At 40.6% G+C, this 22,304-nt stretch overlaps 1 protein-coding gene across 2 annotated transcripts in view; it reads left to right on the plus strand.

The window, feature by feature from the left end:
- The window catches only part of STARD3NL (STARD3 N-terminal like), a 77,500-nt gene that overhangs the window by 43,822 nt on the left and 11,374 nt on the right, over positions 1–22,304 (plus strand). Inside the window, exons 3-9 of one of the 2 annotated variants that reach the window (XM_040260869.1) lie at positions 1,889–1,966; positions 4,565–4,642; positions 6,557–6,610; positions 6,716–6,833; positions 9,389–9,484; positions 15,349–15,424; positions 16,600–19,284. In XM_040260869.1, coding sequence (XP_040116803.1) covers positions 1,889–1,966; positions 4,565–4,642; positions 6,557–6,610; positions 6,716–6,833; positions 9,389–9,484; positions 15,349–15,407 — 483 coding nt within the window. In that variant the 3' untranslated portion in view covers positions 15,408–15,424; positions 16,600–19,284. Of the gene's footprint in view, positions 1–1,888; positions 1,967–4,564; positions 4,643–6,556; positions 6,611–6,715; positions 6,834–9,388; positions 9,485–15,348; positions 15,425–16,599; positions 19,285–22,304 lie in introns of those variants that run through there. The other variant, XM_040260868.1, reaches the window with a different exon arrangement.

The raw sequence follows: 22,304 nt of genomic DNA on the forward strand, positions 1-22,304 counted from the left end.
TTTCTCTTTGGTAGAGAATGCCTCTTTGCCATAGTCTACTTGGAATAATCATTTTTAGAATATTTTGGATATTAAGTTTCCCTGGTCTGGAGAGACACAGCAGTGAAACTAGATGGTTGGTTGGCTTTCAATTATTTTTCCTTGCTCCCAGGTTTTTAATTCTGTTCATTGGTAAAGGCTTATAGTCAGGTCTGTAGCTCTTCTTCACAAATTACACAGAAATCTAAGCCTCCTTAAGGAATTAAGGTACAAAATAGTGTTCATTGTATATTCCATTTTTATAACAAGTACAGTTGACCTTGGATAGTGCAGGGGAGGGGATATATTGTATAATCTATAGCCAGCCCTCCATATCCATGATTCCCCCGCACCTGTGGATTCAATCAACTGTGGACTATGTAGGACTATAATATTTAAAGTTGAAAAATAGCCACCTGTAAGTGGACCCATGCAGTTCAAATCCCTGTTCCTCAAGGGTCAACTGTACTTGAAAAGGTATCTAAGCCAAGAGGATTCTTTCCTTGTGTCAACTTTTACTCTAATGACCAATTAGTAAATCGTAGTAAATCCCTGGTAGCTCAGCTGATAAAGAAATCACCTGCAGTGCAGGAGACCCCAGTTCAATTCCTGGGTTGAGAAGATCTGCTGGAGAAGGGATAGGCTACCACTCTGGTATTCTTGGGCTTCACTTGTGGCTCAGATGGTAAAGAATCCACCTGCAATGCAGGAGACCTGGGTTTGATCCTTGGGTTGGGAAGATCCCCTGGAGGAGAGCATGGCAGCCCACTCCAGCATTCTTGCCTGGAGAATCCCTATGGACAGAGGAGCCTGGTGGGCTTATAGTCCATGGCGTTGCAAAGAATCAGACACAACTGAGCAACTTCCACACACACACACACACACATGTAAATCATACAAAGGTATTCCTTACTGACTTTTTCCCCTTTTTTCTTTTACCCAGATCTCTGGTTAATTGTCCTCTAATTTGTCCTCAGACAACTGCACTGGTTTGTCAAGACCAGCAGTGTCTGTACTACAGATTGGAAACTTGAATTTGCTATTGTACATCATGTTCCCTATTAATCAGCTAATTCACGGGTCCTCACAGAGGGTCTGCTTGGGCCCTTTCTTAGCTGTCAGACATATGTTCCTTTCTGATTTTTTTTTTAAAGAATACTACTTTTTAAAAAGTAGTATTCTTTGTAGTTTGATATGTAGAATTTTAAACTTGATCATTTAAAGTACATTTTGACAGAATTGGGAGACGACAGAAAATTTATCATAATAGGTTTACTTTACATCATCTACTATAACTTTGTCACATATGATTGTAGGTCTAGCTTAGCCTTCATTCTGTTGTCTATTCAAGAGTGCAGAATTTTAAAAGCTAGGAGCAAATGGGAACGACTAGGGAGAGTTTTACATTTCTCTTCTGTGTCTTGATAACTGTTGTCATGGATGTTTGCTAAGCGATTAGGGGACAACTTGGCCTTCCAAGACTTAAAATAGTGAAGAGTGATCAGAAAGTGAGGGGAACCCTTGTTAAATGTTAAATTGTCTTCCATAAAAATACATGTTTGTATGATTGAAGACATCCTCTTATAAGAGAAAAAAAATCATATTTAACATTTTAGTGTGCCAAAATATAAGCTATAGCAAGGCATTGTTTGCCATTATCTATTTGTTGAATTCAGAATTGAAGTGGGAAATGCCCTTCACCATTTTTCTGTTTGAAATATGAGGGTTCTGACATGTTTTAAAATTTCTGGTGGTTGTTCTCTGTCTTCTGAAGAAGATAGAAAAGTGTTTGTAAAACTTTACTTGTATGTTCTCCTGTCTTATTTTCACACATAACACTCTCATTTTCATTTCTTCCTGTCCTTCCCAGGTGAATGGAGGTATTGAGAACACGTTAGAGAAAGAGGTGGTACAGTATGACTACTACTCTTCTTATTTTGATATATTTGTAAGTATTCTCTGTTGTATATTTCAGACATGATGAGACTAAGCAAAAGGCAAATTTCCTCTCAGTAGACCTTTCTATGCAATTCTTTTTTCCTCTTTTAAACATTATCTTTCCCCTGAACCATTCATTGCTCTCTCTGGTCATTTCAAGGAAAGAAAAGATTAATGAGAAATAAGGGAGCACAGCAGAAGAAGCCATTCAGATTTTCCTTTATTCTTTCAAAAGTAGCTGAGATAGAAGCCATCAGCAGATGCTAAAAAGGAAAATTTACTTGTTTATATAATAGCACAGTGAAAATGCCGTTCCTTTTCTGTCTTGTGGTAGATTTCTGAGTGTATTTTTAATAATAATTCTGTTTCATTTTTCCATAATTGGAGTTTTTGAGAAGACTTATATATTGACAATCTTGGGCAACATTAGTCAATTGTAGAATTGTATAGATGCAGTTATCTGTAGTTGAGGTGTTCATTTTAGTCAAAGGAATATTTGTAGTATCTTTCTAGGATACACTGTGACTTTGAATGGGTTTGATAGATCTCCATGGTATCTTTTTACAGGTGATAGTGTGAATAAGTCAGGTCTCTGCACTGTGTTACACAGTATAGGCAATTAAAATTCATTCAATTAAAATTCCCCCCAATTCACTTTAACTACTTTATTGACAATCCTGAGAAGCTGTGTGCACAATGATTAAGACCCTTACAGTCAGCAAAACCTGGGTTTTATTCACAACACAGTCACTAATTGTATTTCTTTGCATATATTAAGTCTAAACTTCAGTTTGCTCCTATTTGAAATGAAATCATCATAGTTCTGAAACATAAAATAATACCCAGAAAACACTTAGCCCAGTGAAAGGTATGTTTCAGAAGCTCAGAGATTTACCTCTAATCATTGTTATCATCATTAGTTTTCATTGAGAATATTAATGGTTATATTTTCTAGTGGCTTTTGAAATGCTCTAAAAAGTCTGGCTTTGTTTTGTTTTTGTGACTTACCTTGCTGAAGTGTGTAGCAGGAAAGAAATGGGATTCCCAGTAAATAGAGATCCAGGTTCCTTATCATCACCCCCTTGCAATCTGAGTAGATTCCATTTTCATCTGTACAGTATGTTAGTGTTCCAGTAAGACTGTTTTGAAAAAGTGTTTGGCTGCCACAGAGTATTTGGAAAACCACTGATATAATTTAATCTGCTTTTCCAGAGGAAGACATTGAGTCTCATGGGTCAGTGTCTTGACCTACCCCATATCACTGAATTTGTGGCAGAGCATGTTAGATCCTAAATCTCTTGATAATTTTTTTCTGTAAAGCTATTGACATGTAATAACAAAATTGACTTCTCTCTTTCCTTTTATTTCCTCTGATGAATTTGTCTTCAGTAGTCTGAGCCAGGAATTCTTAGGAAGCCAAGTTAATCCTCTGGCCAGATCTCTGGCCAAGGGTTGTCTGAACTCTGCTTAGAGAGTTAATGATATTAGACAATTAGGTGGGACCTATTAGCTCAGCTTGGAAAGACTGTCACGCCTGGCCTTGGAAATGGACACAGCTTCCAGGAAACCCTGGGATCTGGGAGACTTTGAGATAAAGGAATAAAGATTTATGCTTTTGCCAAGTCCAGAATGCAGAGACAGGAGTAGGATAAATAAAGAAACTAAATGGTGAGCACATTACTGGTAAACCCATTTTTAATGAAAGCTGCAAATTGAAACAAATATAGCTGCAAACTTCATTTACATGAAAGGGTCTTGAGTGAGGTCATACAGTCAATGATAGCAATGAAGTTGTCAGCTTCCAGCCCTTCAGCAGTTTTGATTAGTAAGGAACAGTTGTCAGACCCCTACCCTGAGGCATTACTCAAGAGCTACCTGACTTCTTACTACTCAGAATAAGCATATTTTTCAAGTAAAATAGGTAAAATTTTATTCTATGTTTATTCCTTAGTAAATGAGAATTACTAAGACAATTAGACTAGTGGCTAAGAGCCTGATCTTTGAAATCAGGCTACCTGCATTCAATCCTGGCTTCCTCCTAAGATTGTGTGGCTTTGGACAGTTTCTGTATCCATCATAATAGTTGCTGACTCATGGAATTGCTGGGGTGGGGGATTATGTGGGACAGTGATGCACATAAAACCTTTCACAAAAGTCCTTAAACCATGGTGAACAATCAGAGGACAGCTCCTGGGGTTGCAGAACTCTAGCAACACCCCAGTAACTCAAAGCTTTCCAGCGGACTTCACTAACAATCGATATCAAAAGTGAGTGGAAAGGTGCTTGAAGTGGAAAGTCGACTTTGAAAACATTGTCTCCAACCTTAAAAGAATATCAGAATCTATGTGGACTCAAATAGAAAGGTAAAAGAAACACCTCACTATATATTCTTTTGTTGATAATGGGAAGTTAATTTGAGTCCCTGTCTACGCGATATTCCACAAATCTACAGCAGAGATCCCAAACTGGTCTATAGACCAGTACCCATCTGTGACAGTTTTCAACTAAATCAGAATAATGAAAACACTTTGGTGGGTTCTTCGTAAAACTTAATGTATACCTTTGTGTATATTCCTGAAAACTTGGTTGTTTTTTTTTTTTAATATAGCTTTTGGCAGTTTTTCGATTTAAAGTGTTAATACTTGCATATGCGGTATGCAGACTGCGCCATTGGTGGGCCATAGCGGTGAGTATGCCTGGTGAGTGGTTCCCCTCTCCAGTGCTGGTGGTCAAGGCCTACTCACAAGTGGGCTGAGCTGGGGGCATGTGTGGTTTCCATCTGAGTTGAATCCCCCTGGCTTCTCCTGAATCCCTGTCCTTCACACCTCAGTAGGTTTCATTCTCCAGTCTCTCCAGAGGTGATGAGTAACTATTTTTATTGCTATGGAAACTGAGAGAAATGAGGAATCCAGGGGGGCCTGGCAGTGATTGTGGTCCAAGCACCAGCCCACCCTCTACCTCATTTTGCAAATGAGAGATAAGTTCAGTGTCTCTGTCTCAAAGCAGTTTGGACCATTTCCTCTTGGGTTGAAACTTCTTGGTGATTTTTCGCCATTTGGTCTCTGCTGATTTTGATCCCTGTCTTCCTGCCTGTGTTACCCGCCTCCCTCCAGTCTTAAAGGTAAAAGTTCCCTTTTATTGCTGCCTTCAGATTTCTAGAAGGCAGTGGCATTTTTTACTCACTTCCATTTCCTGGCATCCAGCCCAGAGCTTTGACACAAGCTCTTCTCAATAAATATTCATTGATTGAAAGAAGAATTATAAGCAATTCTGCCTGAATTATTTTCGCCATTTCCATGGACCTCTGAACAGTCACCTTGTTGAGAGCTCTAAACAAAGCAGGTATATGGGGGAAGCTCCTCAGACTGGAAGACTTGGGCAGGACTAAACTGTGTGGGACCTTGGTCTGTGTGGGCCTGGCACGGGCTTGTCCAGCTGGGCATGGAGTTGTGTGCTGTCCTAAGAGGGTATCCACCATGTGCCTTGTCTGCCTGGACCATCTCTTCTGAGATCCACAGAACCCTGGGCTGCTGTCAAACCACCCATCGAACCCCAAGCTCACATTTCATGGATGGAGGCCATCAGTTTCAGTCAGACTCGGCTCCCTTTCCTGAATGTACGCTATTGCTGATCCAAAACAGCTGTGATGGTTGTCACTTGTCCATTTTCTCCAGCCATCCCAACTGGGGACATTCAGTTCAGTTTCCATGATGTGCACTGGTATCTTTCAGAAAATCTGTCTCAATGTTTGTTTTAGAAAGTGGTCGACTGTGCAGTGAGTTTGAAGAAACCTTCTTCAGTCTCTAGCTTGAAATTATCAAAGGTTCACTTTAAGCACATCCATTTTATTGTTTCTGATTCTTGTTTCTAAAAACATTTACAGAGAGGGGGCCAGGCAGCTGGAAGGAGTCAGCTGGTTCCTGAAAAGTACTTAGTGTCAGCCAGAAAAATTAATTAGTATCAGAATGTAAGATGCCTCCTCTCCCAATGCTGGGGTATCTGTGTGTGTATGTATTAACATGTATATGTGCATGTGTGTGTGTGTGTGTGTGTGTGTGTTGTGTCTTGCTAACAAAACTGGTCTGCAACTTTGTTAATAGTGACCAAGTATGACACCTGGTATTTCTTGACCTCCATTTTGTTAGTCAAGACTCCTGTTGGCATTCACTTTGGTTAGGTTTCTTATTGCTGCATGTATTAGTTAGAGGATGAAGACACAAGGCCCAGGTCCTGTGGAAATAATGTCTGGGCTTCCTGACCCCCGGGGGAGCCCTGCCTCGCTTACACTGGTCCCTTCTACGCAGAGAGCATCTTTACATGTTGTACCCTCCAGTGGACAGAATTGAGTTTCCCAACATAGCAGCCTGTGGGTGAAGGGAAACCTCAAGCTGCCACGCAGGGCATCCGTGCCATGAGGAAGCCCTCCTTGCCCCCATCTGGTTTAGGGGACAGAGGAAGAGTGACATGGGAGGAAGCCAGGTGCGCCAGGGCCTTTTCAAGCGTTACCTGATCCTGGCTCAGATGGTTCTCCTGCATGAGAGAGATGCCTTTACAGTGCCACATAGCTAATTTGAATGTTGCTGGATTATGTGTCTTTCAGTTAACAACAGCAGTGACCAGTGCCTTTTTATTAGCAAAAGTGATCCTCTCAAAGGTACGGCTTTCCACTTCTTTGTGCCGTGACTGTCTGTGCTGATATCTTGTTCTCTAGAATGAGCTCATGGTAACTCTCTCTCTCTTCTGGTCATGTCTGTTCCAGCTTTTCTCACAAGGGGCTTTTGGCTATGTGCTGCCCATCATTTCCTTCATCCTTGCCTGGATCGAGACGTGGTTCCTGGACTTCAAAGTGTTACCTCAAGAGGCAGAAGAAGAAAACAGTAGGTTTCTCTCCGAGTTTATCTCCTGAGACTAGCCAGGTTGGGGGAAGGGCTGCAGAGTTCTGGCTTTGTTTTCTTTAGTTTTTTAATTTTTATTGGCATATAGTTGATGTACAGTGTTTATTAGTTTCACATGTGTAACAAAGTGATTTAGTTGTTCATATACATATATTTATTTATTTCCAGATTCTTTTCCCATACAGGATATTACAGAGTATTGAACAGAGTTCCCTATGCTATACAGTAGGTCCTTGTTGATGATTTATCATATATATATTAGTGTATATATGTAATTGGGATTACCTCCTAATTCATCCCTTCCTCTCCCACCTTTCCCTTTTGGTAACCATAAATCTGTTTTCTAAGCCTGTAAGTCCATTTCTGCTTTGTTAATGAGTTTTTTTGTATCGATTTTTAGATTCCATGTATAAGTAATTATCATATTTATCTTAGTCTGACTTGTTTCACTTAGTATGATGATTCCTAGGTCCAGCCATGTTGCAGCAAATCGCATTATTTCATACTTCTTCTAAGGCTGAGTAACATTTCATTGTATATATGTACCATTCTTTATCCATTCATCTGTCAGCGGACATTTAGGTTGTTTCTGTGTCCTGGCTATTGTAAATAGTGCTGCAGTGGACATCGGGGTGCATGTATCTTTTTGAACTATGGTGTTCTCGAGATATATGCCCAGGAGTGGGATTGCTGGATCACATGGTAGCTTTATTTTTAGTTTTTTATACTCCATACTTCATCGTGGCTGGGACAGTTTACATTCCCACCGAAAGTGTAGGAGGCTTCTGAGATCTTTGCATGGAGCTGTGGGCGGAGTTGGGCAGATCTGGGGTCTCCACCCTGCGGGCTGCAGGAGACATTGCAGGAAGAGTTGGATGAAGGGACAGGGACAGCATGTGGCCCCTCCCTCCAGCTGTTAGGGCAGACTTCCCTGGAAGCAAGTGTGGATACTGGTGAAAAAGACATTCCAGCAGCAACAACAGTAGCCAACGCCTCCTTCTCCTCAGACAGGTTGACCTTTTCTCCCTGTTGATAACAGCTAGAGGTCACGGAGCATTTGGTGCCAAGATAGCAGTTCTACAGAGAAGTTCTTGATTCTCCAGAGCCTCCTATCACTGTCCATCTCACAGGTGGTGCCTTTGGGCTGCCATGTGAGTAACTGAGTGCCTGCAGGGGGACTGTTGATGGGTTGCTGATGGAGATGGAAAGGAGAGGAGGAAGTTAGCCAGCCAGAGAAATGTTCACCCGTCTCAGGCTTTCCATCCTCCTCTGAGTAGAGGGTGAGAGCTGGCATTGTGTGGTAATGAATCCTGTTAAAGTTGTTATCATCTCCTTGTGTGGCATCACAGCATGTTCACTGGAAATCCAAATGATTGAACTTTAGACTGGAATTCTTCTCTGTGTAATGGCCTTAGTGGAAGCACACACATTCCACCTGTCCCCTTAGACACATATAATCAAAGTTCAAAGCAGAGACTCAGACAGTTGTAAAACTTGCTGTTTTTATGTTCTCTCAGTCATCTGGCTGGATTTGCCCCACCTAATAGGCAAAAAAAAATTTTTTCTTATGTCTTACAGCAAGTTAAACATGATTATAACCTCAAGATATAGTAGAAGGAAAAATAACCTTGTAAGTGGTTTTATTTTTCAAAAGTTCATATACAAAGATGAAATCGATGAGAAAAGAATTATCATTCAAGAAGAGATTTTAAAACACATTAATCAGACAAAGATTAATGTGCCCTCTCTTCTTTTATGAAACTGTATTGTGGAAAAGGGACAACTAAAGCTAAATGAAGCCACTTGTTAAAAAGAGGCATTCCATGGTAGTTCAGTGGTTAGGGCTTTGGGCTTCCACTACAGTGGGTGTGGGTTCAGACCCTGGTTAGGGGACTAAGATCCCTCGTGCTTCCAGGCCTGGCCAAAAGTAAAAAAAAATAAAAATTGTTTAAGTTGTATACAAACGTCAAACTGAACTTTAGTGAAAGTATGTCAACTGTTCGTGTGACTGAGGCTTGCATGCCTATGTGATTAAACTAAAGTCACTAATAAAGCAAAACACATAATTAGTGAAAACATTGAAAATAGCATTTATTTTCACTGTAACCAGTATTACATGCACACCTGGCACCTGCTGTTTGGCCTGGTGCTTCCTCCAGCTTTATCTCGGTGTAACTCAGCTTCAGCCAGAAGAATGCATTGTCGACAGCCTCTCTGCTAGTGTTTTTTTTTGCTTTTATGCTGGCATTTCTCTAACCAGGTGTAGACTGGAGGCCATTTGAACAAGCTCATGAGTTCTTTTTTTTGTCTAGCTTTGTGCTTTGGTTTTGATGTTGTTGATTTCTATAGGGAAGTAGGTATTTCCAGATGGGAAGATTCTATTAACACTTAGGTTTTGGTTGAAAGATTTTGCAAAGTACCCTATCCTACTAAGAGTTTTAAAAATGTAATAATAACACTTTTATTTTGGTTAACCTGGCCACAAAGCTACCAGAACAGTGGCATCATTCCCAGCATCTGACTTTCTTCTCTTCCAGGACTCTTGATAGTTCAGGATGCCTCGGAGAGGGCGGCGCTGATTCCTGGGGGTCTTTCTGATGGTCAGTTTTATTCTCCTCCTGAATCTGAAGCAGGTAGAAAATTTGATTTATCATTTATGTTTTTGTCTATCATTCAAAAGCTTTCCCCCCTCACCTAACCCCCTGTACTTCTCAATACGCTTAGCAAACATTTAACATACCACACATTTAGGATATGAATATAAATAAGACGTGGTCTTGATGTGCAACCCATGATGAGATGCAGAGATGCAAAAATACACATGATAGAGGGCCCTACACACCGATATGTGGACAGGGGAGAGTCTTGATGCTCTCTGTTATCTGTCACCCCTGATTGACCTTCCTCCAGAATCCCCCATGTCTGAGAGCACCACCCACCCCGTTGCCCATGTCAGAAACCAGAGCCTCACTGGGGACTCCGCCCCTTCCCTATGGCTCCCGGCCCATAGTTCACCATGCCATTTTGAACCTCTTTGTTGCTACTTCCTTGATTTCATTTAAATTGTCATCACTTCTGTTTCTGCAACAACCTCCTCCTCAGTTGCCTTCTCCCAACCAGCCACCATAATACCATGTTAGATAGAATGACTGCATTGTTCTAAGGGTTCCTCATAACCTCTCTAAGGAGGTTAAAGTCTCATTAGCCCTGTTTTAGAGATCAGCAAGTCGAGGCCCAGAGAGGTGAGATAGTTCATCCAATATTACACAAAGAGTAAGAAGGTGGAACTTGGACTTGAACCCCAGCTCCAGGGCTAGCATCTATGATCACAGCTAATATATGCAAATTTTATATATTTTTCAATATTAGCAAAATTGACCATGTTATTATTCCCTTGCCTAAAAGCCTTCAGTGACACAAAAGATTAAGAAAGTGATTGGATCCTAAGCCTGGCAGAAAGCACCTGTGTGTCCACCCACCATGGTCTAAACTCTCGTCTCATTATGCTCCTGCGTGCCATTCTTAGATTTCTGAAAATGCACCAGAGCCCCCAAGCCACTGTGCGTCTTGCTTGTTCTACCCTTGACATATCTCTGTGGTCCCAGTGTCCGCTCAGATGTTGAGAAGCCTTCTTCCTAACCCCATCCCACCATGCCCCCTGACTCCCATCAGTCATAGGTAGGGCATCTTTTGCCTCATGTTCCTAAGAATCCTTCCACAGCATTGACTGCACTGACTTTGGCAGTGCCTTGGCCTCTTTCTGTTATTAGGATGTAAACTTGAGTTAGAGACTACATTATTTTATTCTCACACTACACATAGTAAATATTTTAAACACACACACACACAATAGAGTAAAACAAACTCCAGGCAGAAAGAGCCATGTGAAGATCGGAGACATCCCATTGTGACATAGGGAGTCAGGGGAACTTGAAGTAACTTGATATTCTGGACTATTGGTGTTGAATTTAAAAGCAATATGAAAGAAAATCATAGGGCTTCCCTTGTGGTGCAGTGATTAAGAATCTGCCTTTCAATGCAAGGGACACTGGTTTGGTCCCTGGTCCAGGAAGATCCAACATGCCACAGAGCAACTAAGCCCATGTGCCACAACTACTGAGCCTGAGCTCTAAAGCCTGGGAGCTGCAGCTACTGAGCCCATGCATTGCAACTACTGAAGCCCGTGACCTAGAGCCTGTACTCTGCATCAAGAGAAGCCGCTGCGATGAGAAGCCCATGCACTGCAACAAACAGTAAAGCCTGCAGGTAGCAACAAAGACCCAGCCCAGCTAAAAAATAAAATAAATAAGTAAATCTTAAAAAATAACAACAAAATCATAGAGTCAGATGAAATAAAGGTATTATTGAGCAGAAAAGCTATTTCTCAGTCAGCAGACACTAGGATGAATATTAAACTTTTCATTACCTCATTATAAGGATGATTTCCTTGAGATTTTTGTATGTCAGAGGACTCATTCTTTTTTTTTTTTTTGAAGTTTACATTATAGTTCATGATTTTGTGTACCTTTTTCCTGAGACTAATAGAATTTCTCAGCACCTATGTGCACTTTTTTTTTTTAATCAGAAGTTCAGAACAGCAGGATAATAATGTGAGGAATACCTCCTCAGGCATTTTTCAAGCAAGCCATGGGCTTCCTCCTTTGACTTTTACCACCCCCTAGTGGCAGTTGAAAGCATTACCATGTCATAGAATTATGAAGCTAAACAAACAACACTGTAAGCCTTCCACTGGGTGGCTGCATTGTTTAAGACAAAGACCAGATAGTACTGGGCAGAGGAGTGTTCAGGGTGACTTACTTTACTGTATATTTTCATTGTCTGTGTTCAATTTAGGAAAGAATTAAGATTAAAAACTATTCTTGGAATTAATGTGCCCAGAAAAGATTTTACTCTAAAACTTGCTTGTTAGGTCAGTGGACAAATAGCAAATGGTTTTCAGCAGCAGAAGTTATAAGCTTTTTATCCTAGTACCCTGCTGATTGGCCCCTAGTCGTTAAGAGGACAGCTGGGGCCTGCCTTGCCTGTTGTCTGTCTTTCTCTAGTACCAAGTTGAGTACCTGGTACATAGTAAACTTAGAGCTTTTGAAGGAATGAATAAAGAGAGGAAGAAAGAAATTGGAGACACCAGAAATTTAAATGTTAGCATTTTTCCTTGTAAAGGAATGGCTTGAATTTTAGAGTCACAGAGCCTTGGAAAATTAGCACATTTTAGTGGATGTATTTTAAAGGATATAAGGTGGTTTGTTTACAGATTTCCTTGCTGCTTTAGCCATATCCTGTTTGCCTGTGTGTTAAGTTGAAAGAATGAGGAAGCCCAGTTCTCTCTCAGATGGTCAGGTTGAAGTTCTTATGTGCTCAGATAATTTAAATGAACCAGTTGTGATGTTGGATAAAAGGTAATTTATCACATCCTGAATCACTGAACGGTTGACTTAAAGAATAACTCAGTTGCATCCTGTCATCTGTGCTAAACAAGTCTAGATGGAGGCACTGAAAATTTAATTTGACACCATCCATGCTGGTGTGGAGAAGGAAATGGCAACCCACTCCAGTGTTCTTGCCTGGAGAATCCCAGGGACGGGGGAGCCTGGTGGGCTGCCATCTCTGGGGCCGCACAGAGTCGGACACGACTGAAGCGACTTAGCAGCAGCAGCAGCAGCATGCTGGTGTGGGCTGCCTGTGAAATTATGTCCCCTGTGGTGTGGCTGCAGATGTGTCTTCTCAGTTGTTAATTCTTTCATTTTTAAGCCTGAGTTCTTAGGAGTTATCCTTGTGTCCATATTGTGTAGTGCTAACCAGTGATTGCACAGGTTTTGTGATCAGTCACCTTGGTTAAGACTTGTATCCTCAGCCAGATGGCCATTTGTATGTATTGGATAGCGCATTTGAATTTCAGGTCTTTTCGAGTCTTCTTCCACTTGTGCTTTTTGCTGAATATTTTTGCATCTCCTCTACACATGTTTACAGCCTCAAAGTTGCCTGGTCTAGCATGGATTCTCTTGGGTTTCCGCTGAGTTTGCACACAGCTTCAGGCAAGCATATGCTCGCTGCAGCCTTGACCATCACCTCAAACCAGCAGAGACTCTGGGCTTTATGTTCACACACCAGTTGCACCATTGCATTACTCCTCACCTCAAATGAAAGGAGCTCCTTCAACTGTGTAAATCTGCTGCCAGTCCTCACAGCCTGCCATACTCGGAAGAACCTTCTTCATACCATGAAGCTGAGTGATGGGAGGTGGAGGAACAATATTGTTCTCTCAGTTCTGCAGTTTTTCAAGCACTTCTCACAAAGTTTCAAGCCTTAGGTTGCCTCCCTAGCACTGAATTTGCTGTTTGGTTCATTAGTTTTTATAGTCACTTTTCAGAAAAGACTGGTTGAACTTGTTCTTTGGCAATAGCCAGAACACCTTAGTAGCTTTCACTTTGAGATTAGGGAAAGCATATGTATTATTGTGTTTAAAAAATTTGACTTTATTTAGGACTTCCCAGTAGTTCTAAAGCATGTCAGTTTATTGTGGCTTGAATGCCGTTACCCTCACAGGTGGAAAGTGAGCCCGGAAACAGGAAGACTCCATGTGACCACCTTCCTTAGACTCCTTGCAAGTGAGCTGGCAGTTAAACTACCCTGGAGTCTCTAAGATTTCTGGCAGTGTAATAAGCTGGGAAGTGAAGCCTTCCTGCCACTGTATCTTTATGTATTTGCTTTACCACAAACCTAATCTGAACGACATGACATTTGTGAGGTTTAGGTGTGGGACACAGACTTTTCTTAAGCTTCTTTGGGGGTTCATTCTTCTGTGCCAGATTTGTTCTTGGCTATAATCCAGGCAGACGTTCTCCAAAAAGTGCCCTTTTTTTAAAAAATGAAATAAAATTATTGGAATATAGTTGATTTACAATGTGGTGTTTGTTTCAGTTGCATAGCAAAATGCGTCAATTACACACATATGTGATGTCCACTCTTTTAAAGATTGTTTTCCTTTATAGGTCATTATAGAGTATTGAGTACAGTTCTGTGTGCTATACAGTAGGTCCTTATAAGTTATCTACTTTGTATATAGTATTGTGTCTGTGTCAGTCCCACTCTCCCCATTTATCCTGCCCCCCAGTTTCCCTCCGGGTGAAAGCATCCCTTTTGAACTGTATTATGCGATAAGAGTAAAGTGGCAGAGAGGCAGGCTGCTCTTGTAGGTGACTAGGTAACATCCTAACCTGTCCCCTTGGTCTCCTCACCACCGTCTTTAGTTCCCTTCCCTGAGTATGAGAGGAATGTGTAATTGCTATAAAAATGTGAAAAGAACAAAAGTAGAAGATAACTGTCCTTCAGACTATTCAGCAACATTAGTATTGACAGTTTGTTTCTTTCTACTTTTGTGTTTATAATTTACATAATGTGTGTTGGCTATACTGTCTATATTATTTATACCCTTTTTAAAAAGTTATAAAGTAACTTTAAGTTTATTATAGAAATTTTGGAATATCTGAAATGTACATAAGTCACCTGGTCTTTTTTTTTCCCTAGTCTTACTGATTCATGCTAGTATGTAAAGTTACAAGTTTTTATCAAATATGATCTTATACTGTATTTCTTGTTATATATTTGCTTTTACTTTTATTGCATATATATTTCCTGTGTTGTTATGTACTATAGAATTATATTTCCATGAAATATAATAATATAATAATTTTCTACACTCAGACATTAGATTTTTCTTCTCATTTTTAGAGGGAAAATCTCATAATGGAAAAAGTGTTATTTCCTCAAGGATATATCCTAAGGATATCATCCCAGAAAAATGACTGGGTCAAATTCAAGAATAGTAGAAGGTAGAGGCTCCTCTGGTGATCCAGTGGTTAAGACTCCATGCTTCCAATGTAGAGGGCATGGATTCGGTCCCTGGTCAGGGAACTAAGATCCCACATCCTGCATGTTGTGGCCAAAAAAATGAATAAAAATAAGAATTGAAAAATAAAGTATGTTCTTAAAAGAAACAATAATAGAAGGCTCATACAACATGGACTCAGAATGGTTGTAACTATGGTTGCTGAAACAGCACACAGTGGTGACTATCAGCTTCCCCCATACTTTAGACTCCCTCTCTCACTCATTGAATACAGCCATTTTTCAAATACATATGTTAAATTATTTATACCAAAGAGATTTGGTAAGCTTTTCAGCAAAGAAACAGATGAGGAGGATCAGTGGATAATAGTTCTTGGTCTATATGAATATTTTTAGAAGAACATACATGAAATCCATTGGACAGATTAGTGTGAATGATATTTAAAGATTTTCCTTCTATAAGATATAATGTAAAACTATTTTACAGTTTCATTAACTTAAATCTCTTGTGGATTAAACACATGTAGCCCTCATTTAAAATTTTATGCATGTATATTATAATGTTAAAGAAATCATCTGTTACTGTAATTGAATGTGGTACTTTTCCTCCTTCCCCTTCTCTACTATCTAGGATCTGAAAATGAAGCTGAAGAAAAGCAGGACAGTGAAAAACCACTTTTAGAACTATGAGTAAGACTTTTGTTAAAGTAAGTCTTTGAAAATGAAACTGTAATAGTGAAGTAGTTAAATATGGAGCCTTCCTTCAAGTAGATTCAAAGTTAAATTCAGAAAATATGAGAGTGATTATAGTTATATTTCTCCTAATTATGTGAATTTGTCAGGCACATTTTATTATGTAAAATCTCTTAACATTTTTTAGGTATAAATTGGTGGAGGATGAAAACTACGTCAGAGTCCCACATTTCTGAATAAGGATGACTTAGTTCATTTTTGTTTATTGTAGCCAAAATGTCTCCATGTCAGACCTGATTTAATTACAAACTCTAACTTCTGAGGGCAGCAAGGGCAGCAGTCCCGGGAGGTGGTACTGTCCTTGTCTCCACTGGCAGGGAAGACAGGGGGAGTGACTGGTCCAGGGTCCCACAGCTGGCAGGGGCAGAGCCAGGACTCAGGTGCCCCATCTGTACCAGCATCCACTGTGGTCTGCACAGGCTGGTTGTCTCTGGAGTGTGTTGGAGCTTCTGAGATGACAGGTGTGGTCCAGTCACAGTAGTCGGGCTCCATGTGCCTCCAGGTCAGGGCACATTGTTCAGTCCCTTCAAATCATCAAAGGAAACATTTCAACCTCACAAATATGAGCAAACAAACAGTCAATTATAAAAGCTGTATTTCTGCTTAATTATTTAACCACAGAAGGGAAAGGATAGATCTTAAAACTTCATCTGATAGGAAAAAAATAATCTGTAACTATGTATAGTGAAGGATGTTAACTTATGTAGACTTACTGTGGTGACCATTTCAAAATATATACAAATATAGAGTCATTATGTGATATAACTTAAATTAATACAGTGTTATTTATCAATTATATCTCAATGAAAAATAATGAAATAAAATTTTAAAGCAGGAAAAAGTAGTGCACTGATTCATAGAAGGTGGGCAGTTGGCATAGAGTCAGACAGGCCAGCAGAGGCAGCCGGAGTCCTGGTACTGGAGGCGCTGCATCAGCGGTATCCACTGTGCTTGGGGCCCTTTTCCTACAACAGTGTTCAGACATAAGGCAAAATCGTGGGCGTGTGAATAGTAGATGCTTTTCTAAAAGGCTTTAAGTTCTTGAGTTGCCCCACCCATGGTTTTTGCAAGTGTAGCCTTTTGCCTTTTTACACTGCATCTCAAACATTGTGTTTTCTTTTCTTCTAAGTGTGAAAAACCTTCATTGAAAGTCACCAGAAAGAAAAAGGAACTGGAGATGGGGTCTCCCTATTGAAGGTTGAACTGGTGACATCCACTGCTGACATATTGAGCGGCTAATAAAGAATTTATTTATTGTAATACCTCACAGACATGGTACCACACCCACACCCATTTATGTCACCTGCCTGTGGCTGGAAAGATAATGTCATGGTCCACCCTATATTCAGTGAGACTGGATCTGACCTGTCAATGAATAGTTGCAGAAAGTCTTGTGCTGTGTTCCTAATCAAAGAGACTTCTTAATATATTGGAATAACACTTTGTTAGTATGCAAAATATCTTTTTATTTTGATTTGCAGAATGGAATTTTTTTCTCATGTTTTCAATTTCTTTTGTATTTTTTTTAACTCCCTACATTTCCCTTATGTTTTTTAACTCATGCACATGCGCTATTTGTACAATTTTAAAAGGTAATAAACTCCAACGTATCAAAATGGTTAGTTTTATTTTTCCTGTTTGCATTATGTATTTGGCCTAAAGTATTAAAATTACAAAAGGGGGACCTGAGGGATTGTGAATACATATAGAAGGTCACCAGAGATAGAATCTTTCTCTTAGAAGTATGATCTAAAATAGTCTGAATACCCTTCTTTAAACCCTTTCTATGAAATTATTTCCCCTTGTGTTTAGTTAGCTTGAATCAAAATGAACTCAATTCTATTGTGAGCTGTTTTTGCTAAAAAGAAATATTCAACTCAGTGCTTCATGGGAAGCAGCATGTCTGTCAGTTTCTTGTCATTATTCATTATGTCATTTAAGAACAGAAGTGCAGCTGGAGCTCCCTGGGAGTGGGGCCTCACCAGAAGGAGCACCTTATGTGGAGAAAGGCAGAGCTCCAGGGTCAGGCTGTGGACTAAAACCTCCAGACTTCAATGGTGTCATCACAGTGAGAACGTCCTGTCCCGCGTCTACACCACGACCACACAGGGCCTGAGCTGGACGTCAGTGTGTGACTTTAACCTAGGAAGGAGCTCTCCCCCTACACTCATGCTGGACTAGTAGGACGTGGCCAGTCCTCCTGGGAGGGCAGGGACCCCAGATGTTGGCTCTCAGAGAAAAGACAAGAGGAAGGAAGGATGTGACTTGATTGTGCTGCAAGTTCAGACTGTGACAGCTGAAGCTTTGACCTCAGCCATAGAGCCCTGCTTCTCTCTGGGGCTGGATGGACGGAGTGCAGGGCCTGGACCCCTGCTCTGGACCTGCTGGGTGGAGAGGGGGCCACCTGCTCTTCATGCTCATGCTGCCGAGCAGCCCTCTGCTATTCACCTTTCACACTGTCATCTGATTTACCATCTGGAAAGCCTTGCTCAGATGGACTCTGAAGTCATTTTGTCCCTTTAGGGGGCTTGGGTGACTAGTATATGTGATACTCAATTGCACAGCTAGGTGACCCCAGGACCTTCTGTATCTCGTTTCTCACGAGGGAGAAAGCACATCCCTGTTGCACACATCTGCAGTCTTTCTATGTCACTGGGTTCAGGGATCGGGTCTCATGTTACCTGGTCTACACTGAGAAAATAAAACCAAGACATATCAGCCTCACAGATCATGGAAGAGCACAGGTGGTTGGGGGAAGGAGTCCTGTGTTCCAAGGAGTCCTGTCTGCCCTTTTCTTCAGGGTCTTGAGGTGCAGCATTTGGACATCTGAGCATAAGGTTCCCAATTCACAGAGGAGCTCATTGGATGAACTCTGTCTACAAAAGGGGGGAACCTGAACCCCCAGCCCAGAGTACCTGTGATAACAACTGCAAGACTGTGCAGAAGGACCTTTTATTCCATTAGCTATGACCCTTTGAAAGCGAGCAAAGTTGGTTGTGGTTTAACTGTTCTTATTTTTTTGTGACACCCCAGCTACACTTTGCAGAGATCCAGCCAGTCAAGGCCAGTTTGACTCTGAGCTTTTTCCACGAATCAACCACACTTGACAGAGCACGTGAACAAAATTGAAACCTGAGAGGGTGAAACCCCACCAACCACACCAGCGCCCTCCTGCTGCCACTCAGGCTGTCTCCCCACCCCCACTGCCCTCCCTTCTCTGCACCTCCCAGGCCAGGGCTGCCCAGGGTGAGAGAGGCAGGAAGTTGCTGAGAAGTTGGAAACTACCTAGCATTTGCCCTCGGGCCCGGCAGGGAAATCAGCTGCACAAAACTTTGGGTGATTTGCTGTTTTTCCATCTTGCCTTCTACGCTCTCCCAATGCAGAAATAGTTCCAGATGGCTAAGAGGAGGGCCAGATATTTGGGCTAAAGATGCCTGATCACATTCTTCAGAACCAAGAAGACTAAATTAGATTTCTTCTTTCTTGTATCTGGTTGCTCTTCTTTTGTTTCCAGATCTGAACTTGTATTTGGTTTTCAAAAGAACTGGTTTCATGTAAGCTAAAGCAAATTGTAAGCAAACAAACAAAAAACACCTTCCCAATTTTAAAGGAGACAATGTTTTTTCTGATACACAAAAAGGATTTCGAATCACTTATTTTATTCACCCACGCACCATGCAGTGAACTTTTTGTTTTGTTTGTACCTATGAAAATACACTTGTATAAATGAGCACTGTTATAATATGTGTTACTATTATTACTCCATAGAAAAAGTGATCAAAGGACATGAATAAATACTGCAGAGGAAAGGAAATCTGAATTGACTTAAAATATATGAAGAGATGCTTATCCTCACTCACAGAAAGAGAAAAGCAAATTAAAACCACAATGAGATAAATGAGATACTATTTTTCACCTGACAAATCAGCAAAATCCTGTCCTATGACATCACTCTCCTGGCATTAACCTACACTGTGGTATAGGTACAGGTTGGTGCTATGTCCATCACAGGCAATCCTAAAGGAAATCAACCCTGAGTATTCATTGGAAGGACTGATGTTGAAGCTGAAACTCCAATACTTTGGCCACCTGATGCAAAAAACTGACCCAGTGGAAAAAACCCTGATGCTGGGGAAGATTAAGGGTAAGAGGTGAAGGGGGCGACAGAGGATGAGATGGTTGGATGGCATCACTGACTCAGTGGACATGAGTTTGAGCAAGCTCAGGGATATAGTGATGGGTAGAGAAGCCTGGGGTGCTGCAGTTCATGGGGTCGCAAAGAGTTGGACACAACTGAGCAACCATCATGGGCAAGTTGGCCATTGCTGTCAAAATGACCCAATACACATAGTCAAAGTAACACAAAACACTTACAATTTAAACATTTTTTGTAATAGCGAAAGAGTGGAAAAAAGCCAATAATATATCAAGGGGGAATTTTGTAAAGTATTGTGTATTCACCAGTGAAATAGCACACAGCTTTCTATGTATCCCTAGAGACTGACATAAAAGAACCCTATGCTGTGTAAGCGCAAAGAAGTGCAGAATAATGTATATTGTTTACTACCTTTGTGTATGAAGCAGGAAATTAGAGTACGTATTCATGCATATACATTTGTGTTTTATTTATTTACTATGTGTATGTTCATTTGAATTTACTAAATAAATAAAAGCAAGAATGACGCAGAGGAAGTGGAAGTGTAACCTGTAAGAGGTAGGGAGGTACGTAACAGTGGTCGAAGCAAGCTATCTTAATGCAGTTTTTAGTATTTGTTGATTTTGATTCATGTGATGGTATGATCTAATGACTTACCTGGGGTTTCCTGGGCATAACAGTTTTCAAGTACACTTCTTAATTTTCCTTTTCTTTAAATAACTTACATTTTGGGGGAAGATGCATAGTAGTCTATCGTATGACATCCTTTATTTTTTAGTTTCTAATTGGGCGTTTGGATTAATTTGGATTTCTGTAAATGGTGCTCTAGTGAACCAACATCTTGGCACCTAGATCTTAGTACATATATTTTATTTCCTTAGGAAATTGATGTGTCAATGGTCAGAACATATTCCAGGGAAGCAAGTTCTACACTATAATGAGCCCTGTGATGGTTCCTTGCTGCCTGAGATCTGAGCTGGCAACGTTGGAACTGTTTTGACCACTTGCTGCCTCAACCAGCTGCACATTCAGATTACTGAAAGAAAATTTTTTAAAGTCTGATGCCTGGCCTATGATGAAGTCTGGATCTCAGTGAATCTTCCTTCATTTTCTCTGTCCTTCCTTCCATTTATTTTGAGTTATAATTCACATACCATAGGTTCCCCCAAAGATACTAGCTATTATAATGGATAAAGCAGCAGGACTTAGGTCAGGCAGACATGGCCCATGTGGACTCTGGCCCAGCTCCATGTTAACTTGGAGTACATTTCTTAGCTTCTCTGGGACCTGGTGTTCTCATCAGTGAAATGAGTCATACCTGATCTGTATTTTAGTGAAAACATCAGACATGAAGCAAGCAAACTGCCCAGCAGAACTGATGCTCACTAAGTGGTGGGTACTTCCTGTAATTCAAAGAAAATGAAAGAAAGCAAACATACAGGAAGTAGCCTAAGAGCACATTTACAGGGACCATGCATTTACCCAGATTCGTTCTCATGACTAATAGAAGTACTGAATTTCTAGCTTGTCGGCTGAGTTTTACCAGCTTGGTGCAGTATCTCTAGTTATCTCTTTTTACTCAATTTATAATTGACTATTATATAAGACTTTGAATAAAGTGAGAAATCCTGTATTACTTAATCGTGACCCACTTGATTGACAACGAGCTTTCAAAAAATGAAGTCTATGAGGGAAAGCATTCCAAAATAGTAGAGACAATTCATAGTGGGAAAGACTTTGAGAATTGTTACTTGGAGTTTCCCTTTTTTATTCTTGAGAAGTGTATGAAGTGCTCCAATTCTGTAAAGACTACTGAGACGTGAGGGTTTTCATGTGGAACTGTACTCATTCTTGCCTCACTTTTCCATTGCACACCTGCAGATGCAGACTGCTCTTGAGATATTTATTTTATCCAACCAAATGTCATGGACTTTAGTCACAGAGGTCCTATTGCCAGATGGAAAGTCAGTGTATAAAAGCCTTTCCAGCATGAAAAATTTGGGGATGGGTTGACCTATGACCTTCTAATTGCATACCCAGCCTAGGTGCAAGGAGAGAAAACAGATAAAAGGCAATTCTCTTCACCTGCTCTTAGCCTAATGAGGACAGAAATTTTCCATTTTTTTTTTGATAAGTGGATTTATTAACTTTCTAGTTTTTATTGGAATATAGTTGCTTTACAAAGTTGTGTTAGTTTCTGTTGTACAGCAAAGTGAGTAAGCTTTATGTATACATATATCCCTTCTTTCTGACTTTCCTTCCCATTCAGGTCACCACAGAGCATTGAGTGGAGTCCCTAGAGCCATATAGTAAGTTTCCATTAGTCATCTATCTGATACATAGTGTCTGTCAATTGCAGTCTCCTAATTTATCCCACCTTCCTTTCCTCCTGGGTATCCATGTGTTTGTTCTCTACCTCTGTGTCTCTTTCTGTCCTGCAAAATGAACCTCCAATTGAAAGTAAAAGTAAACATCTATTCTAGCAGCAACTAATGTAGAAGTTAGGAGCAGAGTTCTGGTAACCAGGCTGCTTGGGTTCAAATCCTAGGTCTCTTTCTTATTAGCTGTTTAACTCTGGTTTGTGTGTGTGTGTGTGTGTGTGTGTGTGTGTGCACGCACGCGTGCATGCTCGCTAAGTCACTTCAGTCATGTCTGACTCTTTGCTTTCTTATTAGCTG

This window comes from Oryx dammah, unplaced genomic scaffold (genome assembly GCF_014754425.2).
Source record: "Oryx dammah isolate SB20612 unplaced genomic scaffold, SCBI_Odam_1.1 HiC_scaffold_18, whole genome shotgun sequence".
Classification (NCBI taxonomy): Eukaryota; Metazoa; Chordata; class Mammalia; order Artiodactyla; family Bovidae; genus Oryx; species Oryx dammah.